The sequence below is a fragment of the Sciurus vulgaris genome, assembly GCF_902686455.1.
Source record: "Sciurus vulgaris genome assembly, chromosome: 2".
Classification (NCBI taxonomy): domain Eukaryota; kingdom Metazoa; phylum Chordata; class Mammalia; order Rodentia; family Sciuridae; genus Sciurus; species Sciurus vulgaris.
In genome coordinates, this window is record NC_136462.1 from 44,765,095 (window position 1) to 44,785,841 (window position 20,747).

The window sequence follows — 20,747 nt, forward strand, 5'->3', positions numbered from 1 at the left end:
TGAATTACAACCCCGGCCCTGAGATCACCTTTTAAAAGTAAGTAGAAGCAGCTGGGTGTGGTGGGGCATGCCTGTAATCCCAGCTGCACAGGAGGTTAAGGCAACAGAATTTCAAGTTCAAAGCCAGCCTCAGCAATTTAGTGAAGTCCTAGGCTACTTAGGCGAGACCAGGTCTCAAAATAAAAAAGGGTAGGTCAGTGGATAAGCACCCTGGGTTCAATCCCTGGAAATAAACAAATAAGTAAATAAATACAGGCAGAAGAAAGTAGGAACAAAAACGGATCCCTAGAGAAATCAGTGGAGAAAGCAAGAGCAGAGGGTACCAAGAAGGAACACTCAGAAATAACAGACACCACAAACAAAGAGAATCCTGAAAGCCAAGGGAAGGGAGATTTTTAAGAGTACATGATGATCTACAATGTCAAAAGTTGCTGAAACAACGACTAAGAGAAGTGGATTTGGTCATTAAGAAGGTCATCAGAGTGTTAGAGGAAAACAGAACAACTATGCCAAGGGACAAATTCTACAATATAAGTTAAAGAAATGAAAAGAATACAAATTAGTCTTAAACAGTTCAAAATGAATTTACCCATCACAGAGGGAAGACTCTGTTCTTTAGCAGCACCCGTGTCAACAGTACATTGTTCCAACAGTTGAGTTTCCAACTCCCTGAAATTTGAAAAAGTCACTGAAATTAAAACATTGCAACCAATATCCTTTTCTTATTTAACACTTTTACTACATAACAGATTATGATGCTTTTATCCTTAAAATTAAAAGATGAATACATTCAAAGCTAAGAATAAATAAAATTAAATGTCTATATTATAAGCCCTCTATTGATCACTCATCAATAAACAGATTAGCATCTGCTTTTGAAGCAAGCAAAGGTGAAGAGAACCTGCTAAATTCTAAGAGACTTACCTGTGAAGAGCTTTTCCTCCAAGGGGTAGTGCTCCCCAACAATTCAGTACTGGGATTCCTTCATATATCTATAGGGTAGTCAAGGACATTACTATTTTAAGAGATAAAATGTGGTTTTCTTGATAATTTTCTCACCTTCTGTGGTACTATTTTAAATCTATTGAGTGATAGGCTCTTATTTCTTATTTTTAAAAGTTACAGAAAAATCCTTTTTCATATTTTTCACCAAAGAAAACAGATAAAAAATAAGCCAGGCACAGTGGCACACACTGTACCTCAGGATGAGGCAGAAGGATCACTAAGGTATCACTAAGGTTGGTTAGGGCCTTGTTGAAGTTACTATGGTTGGCCTCAAACTTGTGATCCTCCTGCCTGAAACTTCCACATTGCTGGGATTACAGGTGTGTGCTACTGCGCCTGGTTGGAAGACTTTTTAATTAAAAAAAAAAAAAAATTTAAAATATCTCATAATTTTTTATTGATTAAACATTGGAATAATTTCTTAATATTCTAGTTCAGATAAAACATGCTATTAGTTTTATCTCTTTTACTTATTTTCTCTTAATGTGTTTCTTAGAAAACTTTACATATTTGGTTCACATTATATTCCTATAGGAGAGAGCTAAGAGGACTCCTTTGGTTGATGGGAAAAAAGTATACTGGTAAAAGTGTTGGTTTTGGACACAAACATATATTTATATTCTACTTATATGCTTAATATGAATCTTGAGTCACAACTACCTATCCCAACTTTTAATTTATTCATTTATATAGTGATAATACTTCTGTTGCAGAGCTGTTTTAAGAATTAAAACAAAGTACTTTATATTTACAGAGTTACTAACTTAGATCCTTAGGAGTAAGTAATTCTTTATTTCCTCCCCATGAATATTTCTTCCAATAAATATACACACAAACCTTAAAACTCAAGAGTCGTAGATGAATATACTTCAGCTACCTTTTCAATGAAGCAATGTCCACTATGATAGTCTAAAAAATGGATAACTCCATTTAAATGTTCATAATAAAAAGGAATGCAGCAGTTCTATAGTAATTCCATCTGGGGACAACTTCAATTATTTGTAAGTTCTTCCTTAGTGAATGATATAAGAACTATAACACTTAACTGACACACTATTATGTGCTGGTTCCTGTGCTAAATGCTTTATCGACATTACCTGACTCAACCCATACAACTCTTCCATGAGATGGAAATATTATCATTGCTATTTTACAGATGTGGAAACTGAGGCCAGAATTTACACTACTTGACCAACATCACACCTGAAGTAAGAAGCATAGGTGAGATTTGCACTTACTGTGTATTTGATTCTAAAACCCAAGCTCATAAACCCTATGGTATACTGTCTGCATGAAAGTTCCCATAGAAAAAGAAAAAAATGTATTCATTTTTCTGCAAGTGAACCCTTCAGCTATTTGAAGGCTGATTTCATGCTGCCATGACATTTTAATTTTTCTTGATTGTACTTCCTCATTTCAATTTCTCTAATTACTATTTGTATAATGTTTTTCCTTAGAATTTATTCTAGTCAACTTTCTTTGACACGTTATAATTAGCTGTTTCTTTTGAAAACTGAAAAGAATATTCATTATGTCTGCTCACTGGAACCCAACCATAATTAAAATTTCTACAAAAAGTAAATATAAATCTTAAAATCCCGTGAACTTTTACCGCATGGTAATTATTATATTTGGACATAGTAACCTAAAACAGTTCAATACAAAAAAAATCATTTGAATCCAGGCACATGCTGCAATCCCAGTGACTGAGGAGGCTGAGGCAGGAGAATTGTGAGTTCAAAGCCAGCCTCAGCAACTTAGGGAGGCCCTAAGCAATTCAGTGAGACCCTGTCTCTAAATAAAATATAAAAAAGGGCTGGGGATGTGGCTCAGTGGTTAAGCACCCCTGGGTTCAATGCCCGGTACCAAAAAAAAAAATTATTTGTAATAAACCACTTATTTCAGTTAAAGTATAGTAAAAATTATATAATTAGTTGTTGACAAAAAAGATACAGGTAACACCAGGCTTTCCCTATAGCCACAATCCAGGACCATGGCAGAGTTAATTCCAAGTGTCAGAAGTGCCATTAGATGACTTGGAGCAAGCAAGACAGATGGAACCTAGAAAACAACAAAACTAGAATGAGTGACAGTTTTTGAAGATGTTTATCTTATATTTAATACATTTGAAAAAACATCATAGGAACATTATATATATTTATTTTTATTATGGTATCCAATCATTTTATAGCATTTAGTTAAGAACTAGTTTCTTAATTTGAATTAATTTACTCAATATCAAAGTATACTGTCATAAATAAAAAACATTTAAGTTGTTTCATTCCAAAATGACAATTCTGAAGCTTTTTTTTTTTTTTCTTTTTTTTTGTGGTGCTGGGGATTGAACCCAGGGCTCTGTGCATGTGAGGCAAGCACTCGACCAACTGAGCTATATCCCTAGCCCCTGAAGCATTTTTATTAATGTTTATTCTATCTCTTTAGAAGTGGTAAAATAGAAGGGGACAAAAGAAGATATCTAGAAACATAAATTCAAAGGTGATTTAAAAAAAATAAAGTGATGAGGTTGAGGCAGGAGGATTGCAAATTCAAAGCCAGACTCAGCAACTTAGTGAGGCCCTAAGGAAATCAGTGAGATCCTGTCTCTAAACAAGAAATACAAAGGGGTGGGATGTAGCTCAGTGGTTAAGCAACCCTGGGTTCAATCGCTAGTACCAAAAAATAAAGAAAGAAAAAAAAGGAAGAAATGCCTTTACCATACAGAGAAAAACAAAAAAGAATTCTCAATTTATTTGTAAAGTTTGTAAGATGAATTATATTTTTAAAACACTGTAATCTAGAAGTTAAAATTAATTTGAAGACCAAAACTACAAAAATCTTGCTGGGTGCAGTCATGCACACTTGTAATCCCAGTGGCTTGGAAGGCTGAGGCAGGAGGATTTAGAGTTTGAAGCCAGCCTCAGCAAAAGCAAGGCGGTAAGCAACTCAGTGAGCCCCTGTCTCTAAATAAAATGCACAATAGGGCTGGGGATGTGGCACAGTGGTCCAGTGCCTCTGAATTTAATCCCTGGTACCCCTGAAAAAAAAAAAAATCTTAATTGTGTGACATTTTCTCCAGTGAGAATTTGCCAATCTGATGACACCACAAATACTAGATATTCAGTCCCTCATAATCAAAGAACAGACAAAATAATAGCTGTATTTCCCTTATCTAAGTAGATATAGCAAATATTCTAGTCATACATGATAAGGATAGTTACTAACACAACTAAAACTCTTAAAGCATAAATAAAGAGAAGCTTCTTTATTCAGATAAAAGCTGATATGACTTCTTATTATTTTGTTTTGTGTTATCCCAACAGCACATGAAATTCCCAAATCTAAGATATCAGTACAGGAGGCTATGTAGTCTGTTTCTCTGTATCTGTCTTACCAAAATATAACTTAGAAACATTAGCTGCCCTTACCACATAGACACTGACTTTTAGTATTAGATATATTCCAAGTTCAGTAAAATGCATAAAACAACATGTTAATTTCTTATATACTGTAACATTTTATATAATTGTCTGCTTTCCCTTGCTGAAAAGAACCCTAAATTTCAAGGCAGAGATTTTAAATAAATCAAGTAGTAAAGATTCTAGCAGACTTCGAAATGTAATATAATCTTACAATATGTTCTCAGTCTTAAATAAGCTTGACTCCTATCTTACTAAGTAATATTATTAACATCAAGATAAGTCTCATTCCTGGGACTGCACACTTAGTTGAAAAGAGCCAATATTTAAATATTCCGCTTAAAAGGAATTTAAAGTTTAAAATGAAAGAATTGAAGAATTCAGAGCAATCAGCATAACTAAACAACAGAAATTAGAAAGACCTGAAAGAAAGAAAACTCTACAATATACCTTTTAAGTCTGAAAAAAATCCCCCCAAAATACATTAAAATAAATACCAGAAACACTAATAAGGAATCTACTATCTACATGTTATATAAAATGTTAATTAAGCATGAAATAACCATAAAAAAGAAGAATTAGCCAATCTGAAGAGGTTTCTGTCATCTGATTCCTCAAATACATTGTGTAGTGCACACAACGAAAGAAATAAAATGCTGACTTTTTAGTTTAAAGTTTTGAGTGCTTATCAAAAAAACAAAAAAGGCAGGGATGAGGGTAATATTAATATGTATGATTTTTGCTGCTTTTCTATCTATTTTGTGTGTGTGTGGGGGGGGGTACTGGGGACTTAACCCAGGGATATGCACATGGTAAGCAAGTGCTCTACCATACAGCTACACCCCCAGTCTTCCTCTCTACTTTGAATGCAATGTAATCATTTGATTTAAAAATAGTTACCTCAAAATACTTGAAAAGAACACGAGTGAGAGTCTCTCTGAAGTGAGAAGGACATAATACTGACTCGATAATTACAACTCGACGATCTCTGGGATTCACCAACAGATGCCTGAAAATGATAGTTTTGTTTTTAAAAGTAAATAAAAGTTGCTACTTATTTTGCTAAGTAACACAATTTAAAAATAGAGAAACTGCACTACCCTAGCCTAAAATGCTTTATGACAAAAAGACTTCTCCATTTTATCACCCCAGAAAGATTATTTTTCTGAGCTCCTACTATGTGCCATGCACCATACCAGAAACTTTAAAACTCGGTTATCTCAGAAAACTAAAACCACAGCCCATTATGATTACTAAGTTTAGTCAATAAAAATATATTTTCTTTTCTGGAGTTATAAAAGTAATAGATGTTCAAAAATCTTCAAAATGTTACAGAGAAAAATTGCAAAATACAAAAACCTTATACTCTGTTGCCCAGAAACTATCCCTGATGGTAGTCTGTATACTTTTTCATTCCTGCAGATGTGTGCAAGTGTCTGAACAGAAATATTCATTCCACAAACGTTCTTCAACTTGCCTTTTGCACTTATCAGTATATCTAAGCCACATTTCTGTATCACTACATGTAGACTGAACCCTGGGCCTTGTGCATACCCTCTACCACTGAACTCCTTTTTAGTGGCTACATGTTTTTCGTATGGATGTACAATAATTTGCATGTCATCTCCTTTATTAATGGATATTTGATTTGTTTTCAATATGTTCAATATGTTTGCTTGTAATTACTTATTTTTGCGTGTGTGGTACTGGGGATCAAACCCAGAGCCTCAAGCATGATAGGCAGACACTTTACCACTAAGCTACATCCCCAGCCCTCTAATATATTTTTGAAAAGGTTAAAAATAAGCAAATAAAAATGGCAATGAAAGTCAAAAAATTTTTTGCATCAGATGTAATACAACCAAATATGATTATGACTGGCATTACGAAAACATCTAATTACAAAAGCTATGAAACAAACAAACACAAACAGAATTCCATCTTACCTGAAATACAATATGTGGATGAATTCCTTTAGGTAGGAATATAACTCTTCTGTATTTATATTATACTGAACAACTTTGATTGGCTATAAAAAAATGATTTATATTAATAAAATAATCTCAAATTAAAATGTGCTTATTTTACTAAAATATTTTCTCAGAATAAATCAAAAGCAATTTGCATTGAGAATAGATAAAAAATTTAAAAAAAGGTTAATTTCTTAAATTAGGGATCTGCAAGAACTGGCAATATCCAAGAAAAAAACAAAACAAAACATTTTTTTTGTTTGTTTGTGGTAATAGAAGTATATATCTGTTAAGTTACGAGCTGTGCTCACACACGTTTTTTGCCTGTGTGACCTACCATTTTGGCATGACTAACGTTAAAAACCAGCATTGATTAAAAAGCATTAAAGAGGATCCAAGATGGCGGACTAGAGGGTGACTGCATCTCCAGTCGCTCCAGAACCCAGGATTCAAGAAGGGGAGGCATTGAGAGACTCGGACTAAAATAGAACCACGGGGTGAGTCTCCCCCACCCGGTGAAGCTCATCTGGGCGGCAGGCCCGGATTCCAGCAGCTTATTAGAGTAGGACAGGACAGATGGAGTCTCCCCCAGGCAGCTCTGAGTACTCTGGCGGTGGGCTCCTCCCATAGGGCCAGATTCTCCAGCCTCGTGGAGCAGGCCCCCCAGTGAGAGCCTTTCTGCACAGAAGCAGCGCAGCCAGCTCCGGCCCGCCCCGCTGCCAGCTCTGGCCCGCCCGCAGGTTGCTTCAGAGACCAGCACAGGGTGCCAGGGACTTCCCCAAGCAGCCCAGCCCCCTCCGGCGGGAAGCACCTCTCTAGGGTAGCTTCTTGGGGCAGATCGCCCAGTGAGAGCCTGTCTACACAGAGCCAGCTACAAGTCCCCAAGCCAGTGGAGACCTCCAGCCTGCAAGCAGCCTCTGGGACCAGGGCTAGGCAGCAAGAGACCTCTCCAGGTCTCTCTCCCTGGAACCAGTAGCGGGCTAGGGGCAGCGATCTTCGGAAGCACTACATTATCAAGTTAATCCAAGACTTCAGGCTACTGAAGGCTGGTAGGTGATACACTGGAAATCTACAGGGACAATATAAGTCAATAGAGGAAATCTACAATATCACAGAGTCCCACTGACATCTGACCAATATGAGAAAACAAGGGAAGAAAATGTCCGAAACAAACCTAGATACTATATCAATAAAACCCAATGACAGCACAGCAGAAGAAATGTCAGAAAGGGAGTTCAGAATGTACATAATTAAAACAATCAGGGAAGCAAACGAGGAGATGAAAGAACAAATGCAGGCATTAAATGAACGCACCAATCAACAGTTAAAAGAGCAAATATGGAGGTTCGAGCAGGGGAGCGCAGCTACTCGTATACCCTTGACCGAAGAACGGTCCTCCTCTATCGGGGAAGGTCGTCCTCTTCGACCAAGCGTGCAGCTTCGGGAGGTTCGCACATGGAACGGTGAGGGAGGAAGGGGACACCCGCCTAGCCAGCCAGATCAGCCAAATCAACCCTGGCGATCAATGGGGTGACAGATGTCGCAGCCAGATCGCCCTCACATCCATCTTCGGAAAGAGAAATTAGGAAAACCACCCCATTCACAATAGCCTTGAAAAAAATAAAATACTTGGGAATCAGTCTCACAAAAGAGGTGAAAGACCTCTACAACGAGAACGATACAACACTAAAGAAAGAAATTAAAGAAAACCTTAGAAGATGGAAAGATCTTCCATGTTCTTGGATAAGAAGAATTAATATTGTCAAAATGGCCATACTACCTAAAGTGCTATACAAATTCAATGCAATTCCAAATAAAATCCCAATGACGTACCTTACAGAAATAGAGCAAGCAATTATGAAATTCATCTGGAAGAATAAGAAACCCAGAATAGCTAAAGCAATCCTTAGCAGGAAGAGTAAAACAGGGGGGATTGCAATACCAGATCTTCAACTCTACTACAAAGCAATAGTAACAAAAACGGCATGGTATTGGTACCAAAATAGAAAGGTAGATCAATGGTACAGAATAGAGGACGCGGACACAAACCCAAATAAATACAATTTTCTCATACTAGACAAAGGGGCCAAAAATATGCAATGGAGAAAAGATAGCCTCTTCAACAAATGGTGCTGGGAGAATTGGAAATCCATATGCAACAGAATGAAACTAAACTCATATCTCTCACCATGCACGAAACTAAACTCAAAATGGATTAAGGACCTCGGAATCAGACCAGAGACCCTGCATCTTATAGAAGAAAAAGTAGGTCCAGATCTTCAACATGTCGGCTTAGACCAGACTTCCTTAACAGTACTCCCACAGCACAAGAAATAAAAGCAAGAATCAATAACTGGGATAGATTCAAACTAAAAAGCTTTCTCTCAGCAAAGGAAACTATCAGTAATGTAAAGAGCCTACAGAGTGGGAGAATATCTTTGCCAATAATACTTCAGATAGAGCACTAATCTCCAGAATCTATAAAGAACTCAAAAAACTCTACTCCAAGAATTCAAATAATCCAGTCGACAAATGGGCTAAGGAAATGAATAGACACTTCACAGAAGAAGATCTACAAGCAATCAACAAACACATGGAAAAATGTTCAACATCTCTAGTAATAAGAGAAATGCAAATCGAAACCACCCTAAGATTCCATCTCACCCCAATTAGAATGGCGATTATCAAGAACACAAGCAACAACAGGTGTTGGCGAGGATGTGGGGAGAAAGGTACACTCATACATTGCTGGTGGGGCTGCAAATTAGTGCAGCCACTCTGGAAAGCAGTGTGGAGATTCCTTAGAAAACTTGGAATGGACCCTCCATTTGACCCAGCTATCCCACTCCTTGGCCTATACCCAAAGGACTTAAAATCAGCATACTACAGAGATACAGCCACATCAATGTTCATAGCTGCTCAATTCACAATAGCCAGACTGTGGAACCAACCTAGATGCCCTTCAATTGATGAGTGGATAAAGAAACTGTGGTATATATATACTATGGAATATTACTCAGCCATAAAGAATGATAAAATTATGGCATTTGCAGGCAAATGGATGAAATTGGAGAATATCATGCTAAGTGAGATAAGCCAATCTCAAAAAGCCAAAGGACGAATGATATCGCTAATAAGTGGAGGATGACACATAATGGGGGGGAGAGAAGGGTTAGTGTTAGGGTTAGAGTTAGGGTTAGGGAGGGGGGCAAGTATGGAGGAAGGAAGTACTGTATAGAGGGTAAAGAGGGGTGGGGGGGTGGGGGGAAGGGAAAAAATAACAGAATGAATCAAACAACATTGTTCTATGTAAATTTATGATTACACAAATAGTATGCCTTTACGCCATGTACAAACAGAGAAACAACATGTATCCCATTTGTTTACAATTAAAAAAATTAAAAAAAAAAAAAGAGCAAATATGGGAAGCAAAAGAGCATTTCAATAAAGAGAGATACTGAAAAAAAACCAAACAGAAATCCTTGAAATGAAGGAAACAATAAACCAAGTTAAAAACTCCATAGAAAGCATAACCACTAGGATAGATCACCTGGAAGACAGAACCTCAGATACTGATGACAAAATATTTAATCTTGAAAACAAGGTTGACCAAACAGAAAAGATGGTAAGAAATCATGAACAGAATCTACAAGAATTATGGGATATCATGAAGAGGCCAAATTTAAGAATTATTGGGATTGAGGAAGACTTAGAGAAACAAACCAAAGGAATGAACAATTTATTCAATGAAATAATATCAGAAAATTTCCCAAATCTGAAGAATGAAATGGAAATCCGAGTACAAGAGGCTCATAGGACTCCAAATATACAAAATTACAACAGACCTACACCAAGGCACATTATTATGAAAATACCTAACATACAAAATAAAGACAGAATTTTAAAGGCCACGAGAGAAAAGAATCAGATTACATTCAGGGGGAAACCAATAAGAATATCAGCAGATTTTTCAATCCAGACCCTAAAAGCTAGAAGGGCCTGGAACAACATTTACCAAGCCCTGAAAGAAATGGATGCCAACCAAGAATTTTATACCCAGCAAAACTTACTTTCAGAATTGACAAGAAAGCCAACATTACAGAACATTCTCAGCAAAATATTCCATGAGGAAGAAATGAAAAACAACAATGTAAATCAGCAATGGGAGGAACTAGCCTAAAGGAATAGCCAAATAAAGGAGAAACCAAATCATGTCAAAAAACAAAAATCAGTCCAATGACTAGGAATACAAATCATAGCACAATAATAACCGTGAATGTTAATGGCCTGAACTCATCAATCAAAAGACATAGACTGGCAGATTGGATTAAAAAGAAAAATCCAACAATATGCTGCCTGCAAGAGACTCATTTCATAGAAAGAGATACCCATAGACTAAAGGTGAAAGGATGGGAAAAAACATACCATGGATACGGACACAGCAAAAAAGCTGGAGTATCCATCCTCATTTCAGATAATGTGGACTTCAAGCCAAAACTAGTCAGAAGGGATAAAGAAGGACATTACATACTGCTTAAGGGAAGCATAAATCAGCAAGCATAAATATCTATGCCCCGAACATTGGCTCATCCATGTACGTCAAACAAATCCTTCTTAATTCCAGAAATCAAATAGACCACAACACAATAATACTAGGTGATTTTAAGATACCTCTCTCACTACTGGATAGATGGTCCAAACAAAAATTGAATAAAGAAACCACAGATCTCAATAACACAATCAACAATTTAGACTTAACTGACATATAGAATATACCATCCAACAAAGAATGAATACACTTTCTTCTCAGCAGCACATGGATGCTTCTCTAAAATAGACCATGTTTTATGCCTGCCACAAAGCTACTGTTAGCAAATACAAGAAGATAGAGATACTACCTTGTACTCTATCAGATCATAATGGACTGAAATTAGAAATAAATGACAGAATAAAAAACAGAAACTTCTCCAATACTTGGAGATTAAATAATACACTATTATACGATGAATGGATAACAGAAGACATCAGAAGGGAAATTAAAAAATTCTTAGAAGTAAATGAGAACAGACACATCATATCAAAATCTCTGGGACACTATGAGAGCAGTACTTAGAGGAAAATTTATTTTATGGGGCGCATTCAACAAAAGAAGTAGAAATCAACAAATAAACGACTTAACATTACAGCTCAAAGCCCTAGAAAAAGAAGAGCAGACCAACACCAAAAGTAGTAGAAGACAGGAAATAGTTAAAATCAGAGCTGAAATCAACGAAATTGAAACAAAAGAAACAATCAGAAAAATTAACAAAATAAATAGTTGGTTCTTTGAAAAAATAAACAAAATTGATAAACCCTTAGCCACACTAACAAAGAGAAAGAGGGAGAAAACTCAAATTACTAAAATTCGGAATGAACAAGGAAATATCACAACAGACACGAGTGAAATACAAAACATTAGAAGCTATTTTGAAAATCTATACTCCAACAAAACAGAAAACCTCGAAGACATCAACAGGTTTCTAGAGACATATGAATTACCTAAACTGAACGAGGAGGACATACACAACTTAAATAAATCAATTTCAAGCAATGAAATAGAAGAGGTCATCAAAAGCCTACCAACAAAGAAAAGTCCGGGACCAGATGGATTCTCAGCCAAGTTCTACAAAACCTTTAAAGAAGACCTCATTCCAATACTCCTCAAAGTATTCCATAAAATAGAAGAGGAGGGAACCCTCCCAAACTTATTCTATGAAGCCAATATCACCCTGATACCTAAACCAGACAGAGACACATCAAGGAAAGAAAATTTCAGGCCAATATCATTAATGAACATTGATGCAAAAATTCTCAACAAAATTTTAGCAAATCACATACAAAAATATATTAAAAAGATAGTGCACCACGATCAAGTGGGTTTTATCCCAGGAATGCAAGGTTGGTTCTACATCCGGAAATCAATAAATGTCATTCATCATATCAACAGACTAAAAGTTAAGAATCACATGATTATTTCAATAGATGCAGAAAAAGCATTCGATAAAATACAGCATCCCTTCATGCTCAAAACACTAGAAAAAATTGGGGTAGTGGGATCATTCCTTAACATTGTAAAGGCCATCTACGCTAAGCCCATGGCCAATATCATTCTAAACGGTGAAAAACTGAAAGCATTCCCCCTAAAAACTGGAACAAGGCAGGGATGCCCTCTTTCACCACTTCTATTCAACATTGTTCTTGAGACTCTAGCCAGAGCAATTAGACAAACCAAAGAAATTAAAGGGATAGGAATTGGAAAAGAGGAACTCAAACTATCCCTGTTCGCTGATGACATGATTATATATTTAGAGGAACCTGGAAATTCCACCAGAAAACTCTTAGAACTCATAAGTGAATTCAGTAAAGTAGCAGGTTACAAGATCAATGCTCATAAATCCAATGCATTTTTATACATAAGTGATGAATCTTCAGAAAGAGAAATTAGGAAAACTACCCCATTCACAATAGCATCGAAAAAAAATAAAATACTTGGGAATCAATCTCACAAAAGAGATGAAAGACCTCTACAATGAAAACTACAGAACACTAAAGAAAGAAATTAAAGAAAACCTTAGAAGATGGAAAGATCTCCCATGTTCATGGATAGGCAGAATTAATATTGTCAAAATGGCCATACTACCAAAAGTGCTATATAGATTCAATGCAATTCCAATTAAAATCCCAATGATGTACCTTACAGAAATAGAGCAAGCAATTGTGAAATTCATCTGGAAGAATAAGAAACCCAGAATAGCTAAAGCAATCCTCAGTAGAAAGAGTGAAGCGGGGGTATCGCAATACCAGATCTTCAACTCTATTACAAAGCAATAGTAACAAAAACGGCATGGTATTGGTACCAAAATAGACAGGTAGATTAATGGTACAGAATAGAGGACACGGACACAAACCCAAATACATACAATTTTCTCATACTAGACAAAGGTGCCAAAAATATGCAATGGAGAAAAGATAGCCTCTTCAACAAATGGTGCTGGGAAAACTGGAAATCCATATGCAACAGAATGAAATTAAACCCCTATCTCTCACCCTGCACAAAACTCAACTCAAAATGGATCAAGGACCTCGGAATCAGACTAGAGATCCTGCATCTTATAGAAGAAAAAGTAGGTCCAAATGTTCAACTTGTTGGCTTAGGAGCAGACTTCCTTCACAGGACTGCCATAGCACAAGAAATAAAAGCAAGAATCAACAACTGGGATAGATTCAAACTAAAAAGCTTTCTCTCATCAAAGGAAACTATCAGTAATGTGAAGAGAGAGCCTACAGAGTGGGAGAATATCTTTGCCAATCATACTTCAGATAGAGCGCTAATATCCCGAATGTATAAAGAACTCAAGAAACTCTACACCAAGAATACAAATAATCTAATCATCAAATGGGCCAAGGAAATGAACAGACACTTCACAGAAGAAGATCTACAAGCAATCAACAGATATATGAAAAAATGTTCAACATCTCTAGTAATAAGATCAAAACTACCCTAAGATTCCATCTCACCCCAATTAGAATGGCGATTATCAAGAACACAAGCAACAATAGGTGTTGGCGAGGATGTGGGGAAAAAGGTACGCTCATACTTTGCTGGTGGGGTTGCAAATTAGTGCAGCCACTTTGGAAAGCAGTATGGAGATTCCTCAGAAAGCTTGGAATGGAACCACCATTTGACCCAGCTATCCCACTCCTTAGCCTATACCCAAAGGACTTAAAATCAGCATACTACAGAGATACAGCCACATCAATGTTCATAGCTGCTCAATTCACTATAGCCAGATTGTGGAACCAACCTAGATGCCCTTCAGTTGATGAATGGATAAAGAAACTGTGGCATATATATTCAATGGAATATTACTCTGACTTTAAGAATGATAACATTATGGCATTTGCAGGCAAATGGATGAAATTGGAGGATATCATGCTAAGTGAGATAAGCCAATCTCAAAAAACGAAAGGACGAATGATCTCGCTGATAAGCGGATGAGGACATATAATGGGGGGTGGGAGGGGTTAGCGTTAGGGTTAGAGTTAGGTTTAGGGTTAGGGATAAGGAGGGTGGTAAAAATGGAGGAAGAAAGGACTGTACAGAGGGAAAAGAGGGGTAGGAGGGGTGGGGGGAAGAGAAAAATATAACAGAATGAATCAAACAACATTGCCCTATGTAAATTTATGATTTTTAATTAAAATAAAAGAAAAAAAAAAGCATTAAAGAATTCCTCAAATACTCTATATTTGGTTCAGTTCCTATCAGTCACTTCCAAAGCACTGATATTGTCCCTTTTACATTACCACACTCATTTATCTGTAAAATGTCTACCTTCCTGCTAGATTATAAACTCCAAGTGGCAAGGAAAACAGTAGTTTACTTATAAACATGTGGTAAAAGCTGGGCACAGAGGTGCATGCCTATAATCTCAGTGACTTGAGAGGCTGAGGTAGGAGCCTCACAAATTTGAGGCAACTTAGCAAAACTCTGTCTCAAAATAAAACAAAAAGTGCTGGGATGAAACTCAGTGGTATAGTCCATCTGGGTTCACTTCCCAGTACAACCATAAAAAAAAGCATCTTAAAAACAAGAGTAAACATTAGTGCTAAATGTGCAAGCACTATCAAATCATGATGCAATACAACAATGATGCTCAGAAAGCTCTAAGTACTCCAATGCAACACTGACAGATCTCTCTTCATCTACTCTTATATTTGTTTGTTTGTTTTGTGGTGCTGGGGAATGAACCCAGGGCACTGTGCATTCGAGGCAAGCACTCTACTGAGCTATATCCCACCTCTCAGCTATTCTTTCAAAGGGAAGATCATCAGTATGGCTCACTTCTTGATTTTATGTGGCTTAAAAAAGGTCCCAAACCAAGTAAGCATACCAAAAAACAGGTAATCTTCATATATATATACATATATATACACACACATATACATACATATATACACACATATATACATACATGTATATACATGTATACACACATACACATGTATACATACATATATATATACATATACATATATACACACACACATATATATTTATACATACATATATATATGTAAAGTTTCTAAGTTCCATCAGGAATCTACCTAATGACAAAGTAAGGCCAATTATTGTAAAACACAATGACATGAAAAATTAATAGATGGGCACCACAATCACATATGATCATATGTGACAAATTTACAGTATACAAAATTAGACCACACCAAAGTTGATTTAAAAAAAATTTTCTCTTAGGAAGGTATTAATCGATCTTATTTTAAGTCTTTTTAAAAAATATTTTAAATTACAGAATTTATTTTGCTTGTTAAAAAAAATACCTTAGGCACGCCAGCTCTTTTTATCACGCTAGGAATTATACATCTTGGACCAGTTTCTCCAGCAAATCCACATCTGCAAATATATAGAAATTAAAACACTGACCATATAACTTTCTTTTTCAATATTTATCAGAGATACAAGTTTTGTGTATCTGTTTCAAAACTATGCCTATAAAAACATCTGGAAATATCTTTGATGCACTCAAAGGAACGGGACCCAGCCCCACCAAAACCCTAAGAGTTAATATCATCTATTAATAATTTGTACATTAAAAGAAAAAAAATCAAATCATCTCAAGTTTGTGATGCCAAAATAAACCAGTGTATCCTTTTGGTCAGCATTTACATTTTCTCCAATTTCTAATGACAGCTGAATTTGAGGCAAGACATTTCTACAATTCTAGATCTGCATTACATTATGTGACTTCATTCATCTTGTTATGCATCACTTAATGGTGATTTAGTCATTGTGCAGCATCATCCTGTGTAATAGCTTTTTGCTTATTTCTTTAATATACACCTAAAATAAACTTTGAGCAGTAATTTCAAGATCTCTATTATATTAAGATAAATTTTTTAAAAAATGTATTTGTTCTAATTAGTTATACACGACAGCAGAATGCATTTCAATTCACTGTACACAAATGGAGCACAAGTTTTCATTTCTTTGGCTGTACATGATGTAATCATACCATTCAAGTGATCATACATGTACCTAGGGTAATGATGTCAATCTGATTCCACCATCTCTCCCACTACCCTGTTCCCTGCTCTCCCCTCACTCCCCTTTGCCCACTCCAAAGTTCCTCCATTCTTTTCTTACCCTGCTCCATTATAGATCAGCATCCACATATCAAAGAAAACATTTGGCCTTTGGTTTATTTGGGACTGGCTTATTTCACTTAGCATGATATTCTCCAATTCCACCCATTTACCTGCAAATGTCATTTTATTCTCCTTTAAGACTGAGTAATATTCCATTGTGTATATATACCACAGTTTCTTTATCCACTCATCTACTGAAGGGCATCTAGGTTAGTTCCATAGCTTAGTTATTGTGAATTGAGCTGCTATAAACATTGATGTGGCTGTACCACTGTAGTATGTTGATTTTAAGTCTTTTGGGTATAGACCAAGATAAATTTTAAAAAGTAAATAAGAAAATATAAATTAATGAGGGCCTTTTACAGAATAACAGAGAATGTATGAACCAAGGATTATGTTTAATCCAATTTTGTAGCTTCTAAGGTTCCATTTTTAAGTATATACTTTGAACACTTAATAAAAAAATACTATGTTAAGCAGTGATCAAAGACATATAGACTTTTCAAGTATTTCCATACTGTACATACTTAGATAGTTGTAACTGCATGACACTTTTCTCTCTTAAGCCTAGTACAAGGATTCTTAAGCTAGAGTGCAAAAACCTCAAGGATGGTCTGCCAGTCCCTGGAAGCTGTATGCAAATGTTTTAAGACTTGTGCATTTGTGGATTTCATCTGGTTTTCAAAGATATCTCTGCCATCCAAAAGGTGCACACTAATGGTTTCGAATTGTTTTTTAAAAACGCAAAATCTAATCTAGGAGTTTGGAGAACCCAGCAAAGGATTTCCAGAGTCTTATTTGCAAGGTTCACTTCTTTATGTGAACCGTAAGTCTCCCTAACTTAATTCCCTACTCTCGAGGAGCAATATCCCTATCTTAAACATATCTGAATTTTCAGCACCAATGGAAAATTTTTTGGTGGAAATCACTATCAAGCGTTACAACTGACTGCCGCCTTCCTAATCAAAAGAACTCAGGGTAAGCGGGGTCCAGGTCATCGCTGTCATCCCCTGTATAGCTGACCTCCGAAGGTTCCTTGGGTTTGAGGTGACGACCACAGTGGAGGCGAAGACAATCCTCCCAAAGCTTCCTGGGTCTCCCTTTCTCCCAGCCCCACGGGATCCTCAGGATTCGCATAGCCCAAGATGTAAACAAAAGCCATCACTTGCAGGGGTGCTGAGAAAAGGAAGGGGGAGACCCGGAGCTGCCCTGAGAGAAACCGGGCTGGGCCGGTGTTCGGCCAGCCGAATCCCCCGGGGGCCACAGCGGGCGCCACGGCCACTCACTTGGTGAAGGCCTCTCCCAGGTCGATCACGACGGCCGTTTTCTCGCCGCCGCTGCCTAGGCCCTCGTAGAGCGGCATGGTGGTCACGAAGACCAAGAAGACTGCGCGGACTCCGCGATCCGCAGGCCTCGGCTCTCGGGGCAGGGCTGGGGCTCTGCAGCGTTCGGGGGCGGGGGCCTCGCGTGGCCGCGGCGCGCCGGTCCAGGCTGTCCTGGGATGTGCCTCACTCGCGTCAAGCCCAAATCCTGGCAGGTGTTCCCGTCTCCGGCACTTAGGAGGAGGAACCGCGGGCCGTCGCGGATCTGGGTGCGCGGGCGCGGGGTCTAAGGCGATCAGGCGCCCCGGGCGCCCCAGCGGGGCGGGGCGAGGCGGAGCCGCCGGCCGGGGTCCTCTCCGCCCGGGGCCCTCACGCGGCGCCTGCGCGCTTGTGAGAGGTGTGCGTCCTGAGGCGGCAGGAGACCGAAGGTGTTTCTTGTAGTCTTGCGGAATGGGTTCCTGAGCCTCTGCTCTGTGCCTAGCGGTTGGCCTGTCATTTAAATTGTCCCAGTGAATATTGAGAATAGGTGTTCTGTTATGTGTGGGAACCGAAGTTCGGAGAGATAAATGATTTTCTTAGTACCCCTCCTCGGCAAAGCCAGGAACAGGCCCTAAGACTTTCTGATTTTAAAGCTTATACTAATGCTTTAGAGAATGATATGTACTGACAGCGCTTTATTTGGTAGTTATTTGACTGAAAGTTTGTACTTCATTCCCACAGAGCAGTTCAAGTAGCAGCTCTCAGTCTGAAAGAGGAGTCAAGATGGGTTAGTGGAGGGAACGTTGAATCAAAGGCTCCTTTTTACCCTAAAATCGAGGAGCTGTGCAAACCGAGGGAAGATGCCAAATCTCTCTGTGCTAGAATACAATAGGGTATCTGCAATGACAGTGGACTGTTGACGTGTTTAACAGCCTTCTACAGGGGAAAAAAATATTTCCTGCAAATACTGGCTCAAACTGTATGGGAGTGAAAGAGATTGTCAAAGAAGAGGGTGAACAATTAGAAGAACATTAGAAGAGAGATTCAAGGGTATATCTGCGTAGAAAAACATTTAGTTGGTGTACTGGGTTGAAAGGTGTCCCCCCCAAATTCTTATCCATGGGGAATCCCAGAATGTGACCTTTGGATTATGCTGTTTGCAGATGAAATGCTCAAGTTAAGATGAGGTCATGCTGTGTTAAGATAGATCCTACTCTCCTGATTGTTCACTGAAGTTAGTGGGTTAGGTTGCTGCCCTGTATCAGACCTGGTTTTCCTCAGTTTATCATTCTTGTGTTTTGAAGATGCCTGAGCTTCCTTACAAAGGATATAGTTAAGGCTGTACAATGCAGAAATTTAGATAATATGACTAGCAAAATTCATTTAAACTACTGATAAGTGATCTTGGAGCAAATTGCTTGAGATAAAAAATGAAGTTGGAGCTGTGATGGGGAAGGAAACTTAAAAGTGGAAGGGATGAAACGTTTGCTTAATAGGGTCAGAGTTTATTAGTTCTCTGTTGAAATTCTCTGGTCATTTGGTCAAGTCCCTAATACCTGTGATCATTTCCTTATCTTCAAACTGTACTGCTGCTTTACAAGGTATTTGTGGGGATCAATTGGAATTGTATTTCTGAAACTACTGAAAATTGTAAGTGCTGTTATTACCCATACTGACTGCTCAACAACTGTATTAATTTCCTAGGGGATACTATACAAAGCATCACAAAACAGGTAGGTATTATCCATGGGGAATCCCAGAATGTGACCTTTGGATTATGCTGTTTGCAGAACAACAGAAATGTATTTCCCCATGCTTTTGGAGGCGAGAAGTCAGAAATTAAGGTGTCAGCAAGGTCATACTTTCTCTGGTGGCTTTAGAGAAGGCTCTTGCCTTTTCTAGCTTCTGGTTGCCAGCAATCCTTGGTGCTCATCCATTTGGAGATGCATCACTCCAGTCTTTGCCGCTGTCATTATCTGACCTTCTTCCCTGTGTCTGCATATTCACATGACGTCCTCCTACCTGTGTTTTCATGTCATTTTCATTCTGTGTTTCTGTCCAAATTGCCCTCTTAAGAATATCAGTCATAGGGCCTTTGGTTGTGGCTTAGTGGTAGAGTGCTTGCCTAGCATGTGTGAGGCCCTGGGTTAGATTCTCAGCACCACATATAAAAAATAAAGACCCATCACATCTAAAAATAGATATTTTTTAAAAAAGAATATCAGTCATTGGATTAGTTTCCATCTTAACCCAGTATAATCTCATTTTAACTTGATTATATCTACAAAGACCCTAATTCCAACTAAGGTCACATTTGGAGGTTCCTAATAGACAAGAATTTGGGAAGAACAGTATTCAATGTAGACCAATGGTATATTTGTGTTCTCCATTGTTCTCTTGAATCTCCTTATTGTACACCCTCTCCCTTGACAGTCTCTTAAACTCCCACATATACAGCTAACATTAGTACTTGTTGAGTTCTAAATTGCTAGCTCTGTTGGCTCTATATAATCCCATTTATTCCTTTATTATTAATAATTACTATGTCCATTTAACAAACGAGGATTGTGAGGCCAAGAAAGGTTAAATAATGTGCCCAAGGCCTCTCAGCTGGTAAGTGGCTGATATGGTTTGGATGTGAAGTATCCCCCAAAGACTTGTGTTAAAGGCTTGATCCCTAGTGCAGCAATGTTCTGAAGAGGGACATTTGGGAAATGCTTGGATGGTGCAGATACTAACCTCATCAGTTAACAACGGATTAATCCATCAATGAGTTGATAGCAGAATAGGCGAATATGAGGTAGGGTCCACTTGGAGGAAGTAGGTCACTAGGGGTGTGCCTTTGAAGGGTA

The 20,747-nt window shown here is 37.8% G+C and overlaps 1 protein-coding gene across 1 annotated transcript in view; it reads right to left on the reverse strand.

Moving 5' to 3' along the window:
• ACTR10 (actin related protein 10) overlaps nt 1-18,171 on the reverse strand; it is a 33,085-nt gene extending 14,914 nt beyond the window's left edge. Inside the window, exons 1-7 of the mRNA XM_079125836.1 lie at nt 17,881-18,171; nt 15,770-15,842; nt 6,368-6,450; nt 5,322-5,430; nt 2,959-3,066; nt 925-992; nt 590-669 (exon numbers count right to left, since the gene is read on the reverse strand). Coding sequence (XP_078981962.1) covers nt 590-669; nt 925-992; nt 2,959-3,066; nt 5,322-5,430; nt 6,368-6,450; nt 15,770-15,842; nt 17,881-17,957 — 598 coding nt within the window. The 5' untranslated portion in view covers nt 17,958-18,171. The remainder of the gene's footprint in view (nt 1-589; nt 670-924; nt 993-2,958; nt 3,067-5,321; nt 5,431-6,367; nt 6,451-15,769; nt 15,843-17,880) is intronic.
• Between the last annotated feature and the right edge of the window lie 2,576 nt (nt 18,172-20,747).